This window comes from Morone saxatilis, unplaced genomic scaffold, assembly GCF_004916995.1.
Source record: "Morone saxatilis isolate NCDOM2014 unplaced genomic scaffold, NCSU_SB_2.0 Contig5, whole genome shotgun sequence".
NCBI classification, from domain to species: Eukaryota; Metazoa; Chordata; class Actinopteri; family Moronidae; genus Morone; species Morone saxatilis.
Window position 1 is genome coordinate 11,383,209 of NW_023340095.1, and position 9,305 is coordinate 11,392,513.

At 43.7% G+C, this 9,305-nt stretch overlaps 1 protein-coding gene across 1 annotated transcript in view; it reads right to left on the reverse strand.

Moving 5' to 3' along the window:
- Window positions 1-8,790, reverse strand: part of LOC118339083 (matrix-remodeling-associated protein 5-like) — a 19,605-nt gene extending 10,815 nt beyond the window's left edge. Inside the window, exons 1-6 of the mRNA XM_035676617.1 lie at window positions 8,405-8,790; window positions 7,573-7,799; window positions 7,314-7,443; window positions 5,450-5,691; window positions 4,680-4,831; window positions 366-3,922 (exon numbers count right to left, since the gene is read on the reverse strand). Of these exons, the coding sequence (XP_035532510.1) occupies window positions 366-3,922; window positions 4,680-4,831; window positions 5,450-5,691; window positions 7,314-7,443; window positions 7,573-7,760 (4,269 nt within the window). The 5' untranslated portion in view covers window positions 7,761-7,799; window positions 8,405-8,790. The remainder of the gene's footprint in view (window positions 1-365; window positions 3,923-4,679; window positions 4,832-5,449; window positions 5,692-7,313; window positions 7,444-7,572; window positions 7,800-8,404) is intronic.
- Between the last annotated feature and the right edge of the window lie 515 nt (window positions 8,791-9,305).

Sequence of the window (9,305 nt, forward strand, 5' to 3'; positions counted from 1 at the left end):
TGTGTGTGGGTGGGTGTGTGTGTTGTTATTTTCTAGGCCAGCACTCACTTAGAAAAGAAATGTTAATTTGAGTTCCACTTAGCTGACAACAAAGAAAAAAAGCTTCATATATATGAACTGCAAACTACATTTAAGAGTGCACTTAAAGAAATGACTAATTGAATGAATGACTGAAAGCAAGGAGTACAAAAATAGGGAAACATTAAATAAATTAGCAATTAAATTAACAAATAAAGAACAAATTATGGTCCTAGCTTGGCTTTTACTCTTTGTCGTAATGTACGTGGTTGCTTTAAATCCTACATTTTGGGTAAACGTATCCACAAAATAGCAATAATATGTTATTTCAATTGATTTGAACTCACCACAGGGGCAGCAGGGAGCGAAGGGGAGGGAGGCCTTTTTGGCCTGCTGCTGTGTGAATCGGGAATAGAATTAGCTCCAGGGTTCTTCCAGTCAGTAGGGGATCGACTCTGGTTTGGAGTTCCAGAAACAGGCCTCCCTCTGGGGTCAACTTGACCAATGCTTGGCCTCTCCCTAGATAATACTGTGGTACTTATTGATGTCATTGTTGTAGTTGTAGAAGGTGCACTGGATGTAGCTGCCCTTTTAGTGGTTGGAGATGTTTTGGCTGAGATGGTAATTGTAGTGCTAGTAGTAGGAGTAGTAGTTTTAGTAGTTGTAGCAGTAGTAGTAGTAGTGGGGTTAGGAGTTGTGGGAATAGCTTTGAATAAGATTGTCATACTAGTAGCAGCAGCAGTAGTAGTAAAAGTAGTAGAAGGGCTAGTTGAAGACGTAATAGTGGTAGTGGGAATAGTAGAAGTAATAATAGGAGTTGTGGTAGTAGTAGTAGAGGTAAGAGTAGTTATAGTACTTCTGGTAGTGCTAGATGTTGGAATAATAATGGTAGTTGTAGTAGGCATGATAGAACTTGTAGTCATGGGAGTAATTGTTGTTGTTGTTGTTGCAAGTGTGTCCTCACTAACCGTAGTAGTAGATGTACTTGTACTGCTTTCAGCAGAACTAGCAAAATGGGGGTTCTTGAAAGTAGCTGAAGTAGTTGTGATTTTTGCAGTAGTGGTGGCAGTTGTACTGGGGACTGTGGAGGCAGCAATGGAGGAGGGCGAGAGAGAGGTGGAGGAAAGGGACACATATGGTACAACCAACAATTTCCTCTCCAGATCTTCACTGTGTTTTCTTGGGGGTCTATCAACATGTTTGCCTAAGGCTGTGTGTGTTTTTGTGTGTGTCTGTATGCCTTGTGCATGTGTCCTGGTGTGTGTGTCTGGCACATGTGTCTGTGCGATCGCAATATCAGACTGAGTGGGTGCCAGTGTCGGTGTGTTGAAGAGAGTGGACTCTGCAGTGTCTGGGATGTTGGCTGAGTGAGTCATCATGTCTATATGTGTTTTCGTGTGAGAGGGGGATAATGAGGTGAGAGAGGAGGAAGAGGGAGTCAATGGGGGGGAGGCAGATTTTGAAGTGGAGACACCAGGAGTGTTAGAAACAGGGGGAGACAGATGATTTTGTGCCAAACCACTCCTAATATGGTCACTCTGTGTCAATAAAATAGCTGGAGGTGCTGTTGTTGACGCCAGCAACAACATATCACTTTGGTCTGTGGTAGAGTCAGGTGTTGCAGTTTGTGACCTGGGGTTTATAGGGTCAGGGAGAGGTAGTGGTGGGGTCAAAGGTCGCTCCCTGGGCCTGTTGATGATTCGTCTTCGCTGTCCGATTCTCCTGCGAGAGTTCCAAGGGCTTTGAGGCCGGGAGTTTGGAACCAAATTTGGGAAGAGTCCCTGCTGGGGTTTCTGAGGCCTAATTCTAGATGGGTTGGGGTTTGCTACTCGCTCGTCTCCTTTGGGTGGTTCTGGTACAATTTCATTTATTCCTGAGATTGGCCTAGATGTGACTAGTTCTTTCCATGTCTCTGGTTTTGTCCCTGTCTCTGTCTGTGGACCTGCTTCATCTGTCTGTATGTGTGTATCTGTCTTATTCTCTATCTCGGTCGGTGTTTCTGTTGACCTCACTGTCCCTTTCATTATCTCTGTGTCTGTTTCAGTGTCTATTTCTGTCTCTGTTTGTGTTTGCATTTCAGTGAGAACAGGATGAATGGGTTGTAAGCCTTCTACTTGTAGATCAGCATCATCAATTGATGACCCTTCAGTTTCCTCCCCCTCATGTGTTCCTTCAGCTCCACCTTTGCCTCTTCCCACTGGTTTAACTGTGGGCTTTCCTGGTGCGATGGGCTGGCTGTTATTAGTGTGAGCAGTCTTTTGCCGTATTTTAGCCAGGAGGTCAGCCCATTTCTGAGGGTCTATCCTTTGTTTGTTTGTGGTAACTCTGTGTCTGTTCTCAAAGCGGTTTCTTCTCTGGTTAGTGGATGATACAGGCCCTCCTCCTCTTCTCAAGGGGCCTTCTCTGATAGGCCCACGTCTTCTGGGTTTTCCGATTGGATAACGTCTGCTTGGGGAAGGTTGGAGAGGTCTTAGACGCTTCCTATTGCCAATAATAATTCTCTCTTCTTCTTCCTCTTCATCCCCCGATCCTTCCTCCCCCTGATTTAGTAATGGAGCCCGTATCTTTGTTGATCTACCAGCGGCTGACTGTGGCCCTCTGGGAAATGAAGTCCTAAGTGGCGGGGGATGTCGTGAATTTAATTCTAGCTGCATGGACAGGGAGTCACTACCATACTGGTTCACCACAATACAGCGGTAATGACCAGAATCCCGCTGAGAAGGGTTAGACAGAGAGAGACTCCCATTTGCATGTATATTGAGCCCACCTGATACAGCTAATCCCCGGTGTACTATGTTTCCATCTGGTAACACCCAACTCATATAAGGCACTGGTGAACCAGAGGCCTTGCAGGACAGACTGATGGGCTGTCCAACTGTTCCAGTGACAGGAGGTCCCACTTGCTCTCCTGAAGGTGGAACAGAGGATTCCTCCACTGCCAGGCGCAGGGGGAGAACATCTACATCTTTGCCTGCTCGGGCTACACAGTAGTAGATCCCAGCATCTGAGAGCTGCAATTTCTGTAGAAGTAAACCAGAGGCTGAGGCCCTTAGCTTACCATTTGGGCTGCTGTAGGGGGAGATGAGCATGGATCCATCTGGGAGGATCCACTGTACTGTGGGTTTACCAGAACTTAGAAGAGGGCAGGGTAGCTCCACCTTACTGCCTGCTGCTGCTGCAAGCGCCGTGGTGGTGTGATTTGTTGAAATCAGCACCCATGGGTGAGAGATAGGGGAAGATGTTGAGGGATGAGAGGCAGGGTCAGGATGAGCAGTAACTCTTGTTGAGTATATCAGTTGAACTTTGTGTCCATTAGATTGCGCTCTGTTTAGCTGAATGCTAATGGCTGGCTGTAGCAACCATTGTGGTCTGGCTTTAACAGAAGCTTTGACTCCAGTATGATAATATCCATCTGTCTCTGCTGCCTGCCTGTAGCGGTAGGCCAATGCTGGGGGTTTACTCAGCATAATCTCCCTCTCCAGGCGAACCGCAGTCTCACTGTAGTAAGCAAGGATCCTCCAAAGTTTCTCATAGCTCTGTCTCTCCACAGGGCACTCCAGGGAAAGTGACAGGGCAAGCGGGAGAGGAGAAGAAGAGGAGAGGGAGAGATCTGGTGGAGGAGTAATATCCTGGGACTCAGAAGAGTGAGTGATGTTGCAACTCAGATCAACACTGTTCCCCTGTTGGTCAGACAGACCCAGAGAGGCAGAGCCCAAAGGCTCTCTGAAGGATTCACTTGATTGGATTTCACTGATTTCTGGCTCCAAAGGTGTGTCTCTTTCTGGGGATGGGATGACAGGTGAGGTGCACGATAGGTCAGTCTGCTCAAGCAAGCCCTGTCCTTGAAGGGAACTGGGTGAGCCACAGACTGGACACTGAGGGCCACCGGGACATTTCATTAAACCTAATTGACAAATAGAGACAGAGAAAATGATCTTATCAAAAGCAGCCTTACCATCTCTGGCATATCGACTGTGGTACATCATAGCAACTATACAAACATATTAGTGCACATTTCAGCTATCTGCAATTATTAGTGGTGTCACCTATTAGTCATGCCAGCTCTTCTTAATCATTCATTACCCTTTATATCTCTTACTAATTAGGTATGGTTACTTCATCTACTCATGAATCAGAAATGCGCATCACTTCATTATTACACAGCAATCATTAGCCTATATTTCAGCTGCCTGCACACATCAATGCTGTCATCATGGATTAGTCATGGCAGGTTAAGTCTGGCATATCAATGAGACACATTTCACAGTCCAGCCTTTTTTCACATCTCAATAACAGCCACAAGGCAGACTGGAAGAGATACAGAAAATGGGAAGAAACAGAGAAGAGTGTGTGATGAAAAGCAGGTGGGGAGATGTCAGAGGTATCAAGATAACAAAACCAGATGTATTAGAAAGTACATCTATCCCATCTGTCCATCATCTGGCTGGATCTGACATATATTATAGTTTTTAGACCGCTTATAGATTGAAAGTATCAACAAATGAGTCTTCTGTTTCCTAATCTATTCCCCATGTTCTTTCTCACCTCTCCTGCTTTTATCTGACTGAATTAATCCGGCTCAAAGGCACAACAAATGATCAACTAAAAAAGCATGTTCATGTGGGAGACAAAACAAATAATATCTTAGCCGTAACAGTCACCTGGATGAGCAAGACTCCAAGCGAGAAACCAGCTCATCCTACAGTCACAACTCCATGGATTATCCTGCAGCACAAGAGTCTCCAGCAGGGGCGCTGTCACTAAGGTCTCTCTGGGCAGAGTTGTTAGACTGTTGTTGGACAGGTCTAGGTGTCTACAGGAAAAAGAAAAGATTGAGATGAAGAGGGGGAGGCAGAGGTTGAATCAAAGTCATAGTGGTATGGAGGGATGGATGACATAAGTGGGAGTGGGCAGTGAGAGGTGACAGGTTAGGGGTAAGAAAACCATCCATCATTCTTATCATTTCCATCATCACCTTCATGTTCAGACCCAAGTTATTCCTCTGCAGTGGTAATACAAGTGGATCAGAAAAATGGGTAGAGAGACAATGCTAAAGCTTTAGTGTTTATTTGTAAAAAATACCAACAATTGAAGTGTTTTTCTTTGAGGAGTCAATGAAGTATTACATTTTCACCCTATCTGCTGTGTATTTTTACAGTTCTACCTAAATCTTGCTATGATTAGGTCATAAATCAACTCAATTCAAATGTGTTGTCAAGATTGCACAGATTTTGGATAAAAGCAATGTGCCCACTTTCTTGGAAGTGTGTCCAATAAAACAGTAACATACTTTACAGGCAACAGAAAGTTGACATTCCTTGCTGTCCTCACTATAAGAAGCACCGGCAGGGCCGCAGTATATCTGCTTACTGTTAAAACAAAACTTTCAATATGTCGTAACTTCCCCAACGACAAAAGTGTTAAAGCTCACCTGAGTGAAGAGAAATAATATGTATTCAGGAGGGACAGTGTGCACAGAGTGTGAGGGTGCAGCTGATGCAGCCTGTTCCCTTGCAGACGGAGCAGCCTGAGGCTAGGCAGCTGGAGCAGGGCCCGGGGGTGGATGTGCTGGAGGAGGTTGTGATCCAAGTACAAACGCAGCAGTGAGGTCAGGCCAGAGAAGGTCAGAGATGAAGAGATCTCTCTTAGCTTGTTATAGCTCAGCTTTAATATCTGTGGGGGTGGAGGAAATGGAGTGAGCAGAAGATAAGAAGGACTAGATGAGCAATCAAATAATAGACATCAAGGCTGATGAAGAAACCAAGTCTATGCCATGATCATAAGTCTGTCACTGGACACCACATGCTTGTAAATTGAATTTATGACAAATGATGTGAGGGGAATTGGCATGAGGATGAGGATTTAGGTGAAAAAGACTTTGTAAGCAAAAATGACTGAATGCATGTGTAGATTGAAGAAATATGATGAAATACTTACAACAGCACACCATCGCATGAGTAAGAATTTAGAAAATAGTCCACAGAACATAACCAACTGATATATTCATGCTGTTTATCAGTTCAAAACAGGAAAAACTAAAAGGATATTCTAACACTGGGGGTCTTCAGCTTTTCAAATATGAAATTTAGCGCTTTATCCTAAGGATCTATTGCTATTCCAATCATATGAGGAACCCACCAAATTTTAAGAGGGCACACCATGAAAACCAGGTTGTGGAATTGTGTTTCTGTGAGTCTTATGATAAATCTGTTCTCCAGGGAGGCTACTTAGCTGGAAGAGTTCCAGCTGCTGACAGATCTAGCACGTGAAGATGTCAGCACATGGAAATATGGATCCCATTATCACACAATGGCAAATATATCAGCATCTGCCTGGGAGATGAAGGGAACAATTGCTTGTTGAGTAATATCGCTTCCCCACGGACTGCTAACTCTGCCCTTAGGTTGCTGCTAAAATGTCCAGTGTGTTTCCTGTCACCAAGCAGTGAAAGAATGATGGCACATAAATTATGCATTAGTTGTACAGAAATTAGAAATGTGTTCTGAAAAATGTGAACAGAATCATGTAAACTGTTACATTAATTTGCATTCTGGTTTCACAGATCAAATGTAAAATTATTCCTTTTATAAATCCAGTTATTTTTAACAGTATGACTGCAAGATTTAGAAGCATTTATTAATGAGGCACCCTCTAAATTGTACCAAACCCTTTTGACAAATATAATATATCTTCATAATCCCTGCATTACTTATGATAAAAACTGAAATCTGGAAACAGTTTAAGTATATCCATCTCTCATAGTTATGTAGCTATGCAGACTGTAAACAACTAGTACTACACATGTATAACATTTAAGAGTTGAGCTTTCTGCAACAAAGCAGATTTGAAATAGTGCAGAAGCCTCTATATGGTCCTCCGTGCCTGAGGCTGGAGAGGGATTAAAGTAAAGTTTGTGGAGAGTTGCTGCAGGTTTGATTTTCACATCTGTCTCCTAAAATAAACCTCACCCCCAAAGAGTTAAGGTTAAATATGAAGAAACACTGGTTTATTGTCCCCATTAACAGCCATATGATTTATAATGGATAGTTTGGTTTGGCAAAGGACAATTTCAATGTTGGCTGCCGTTAGCTGCCTGGGAGACAGGTCTGCTGTAGTAAAACATGAAGCAACTTCTGTAGCATCAACTCCACCACCTCAAAATGTGGTAAATGCATCACCTGTCCTACTTAGTAATCATCCACTGGTTTGGTTTTGAATGGAATTCCTTCTCTTTTCATTCCTATACAGTATTAATGGGTTTAATGTGTGTTGCTGTTGCTCTTCTTCCTGTTTACCTGTAGTGATTTCATATCTCTGAACACTGCATCTGGAAGATGGTGGAGGTCATTGCTGTGGAGCATCAGAAGCTCCACCTTCTTTAACCCAGTCAGAGAACTATCATGGATCCCGCTGATGCTGTTGAACCTACAGGAGCACAGAAACAGCATCCTCAACTCAATACATCAAAACTCTATGGGCGTGTTTGTAAAGTAAGTAAAAGCACTTTAGCCTAGAATCTTATTTGTGTATGCGTATGTGCTTACATTCCCTTACCCTAGGTTTATGCGACGTGTGTGTGCAGGCAGCCCAGGAGGTATGGTGAGCAGAGAACGAAAGGTGCAGTGGACTTCGCTGGCCTGGTAGCAGTTACAGCTCCTAGGACAGGCCTGGCCCACAGGCAACTCAAGTGTGAGCACCAGGAGTGTTAGCAGTGCCGCCGGCACACACACACTCTGATACATCTTCGTACCGCAAGTGGAGAAGCTGCACTACGATTATCACTGCCAAAGAGAAAAAAGGAAGTCAAGACTGATGGACAGCAGCAAAGTGCACCAAAGTGACAAGTCCCAAAATCCAGATGGGAGACTCTCTCTCTCTCTTTCTCTTTCTGGCACACACACAAACAAGTCAAGTCAATTTTGGCCAAAAAACAGAAATTTACTCAAGGGGATTTGAAATCTGTGTAACACATGGCACTCTCTATCCTTAGACCCACACTAGAGCCACACTGCCACACTGACACATTGCACCTGTCTCCAAAAAGTAGGCTCACTGAATGACATATCACAGCATAAATCAAAGCGTGCATGAGGGTTCAACAATAAAGACAGAATAAAGCAGAGAAGTAAAATTAGACTCCACATAAAGTCTCATGCCCCCCACCCCTACTTTTCTCTAGCTCTCTCTCTCTCTCTCTCTTATCAAATCTCACACAAGCGCACGAATGCACTTAAATCATTCAAATCCATCAAACCAACTGTAGAGCGATAGCTGCGAGAGGCTTTTCAACTTGAAGCTGAAATTGAAGTAAATTACGCACTGTATCAAGAGGCTTCTGAGAAAAATAGATTATTGTAAGGCACAGTCATGGTTGATAAGAGCATACCTTGAAATCTTTTGGTCCGGAGTTATTTCACGGAATTATTCATTTTGCCCATCAAACTCTGATTTTAATCCAACTTCACGGTTCGGAAATGTGGTATGCAATTAACCAGTTTATTCACCCATAAACTCCGAGATTGTTGAATTGAGAAGAAGATCCCCCCAAAAAAAGCTGTCACATTAGATGTCACTGAAGAGAGCGCGGAAAAAACATGAAAAGTAGTTATACTTTTGTCAACTCCGCACAACAGCAGCAAAATGCTTTTAGTAACATCCAACAGGTTTTCCTCTGCGTCTTCTGGAAAGAAAAGTAGCGCTGGAAGCGGCAGGCGGACTATTTGCAAACGCGTCTGGCGCTGCGTGAATGTGCGTGTGTGTGTGTGGATGGCAGCGCATGTGTGTGAGCGTGTATTTGAGTTTAGGAAAGGGGACTGGACTGGAGTGAACTTTGAGTGACGCTCAGGCAGAGGGGTTTGTCCAAGGAGGGGCTTTCTGGAAACACAGAGGTAACAAGTTACTGGGCTTTCAAGCTGCTTATGCGCTGCATGTAGGCCACAGAAGTGGACATCTTCCTACACCATCTGTCTCAACTGTTGCAAAACTCCTTTTCTAACTTCTCTGCTCACTCTATCTCTATCTATTTTGTGAATCAATTGCGGTAAGGTAGTGTATTTCCGTAAAGAGTTGGCACTTTCTCTTACTTTTAACTTTTTTATTTTAATTTTTTTTTCTCATATTCCGTGGAAGCTGCAGCAGGGCTTTCGCAAGGATTTCTGGAAAACTGAGGTGGAATCTATCCCACAGGCTCCCACCCAGCCCTCCAGGCATCATTTTACCAGCCATATAAAAAGTCAAATGAAGCTTCATGATTATTAGTCATTCATTTAACTTTTACGTAATATATT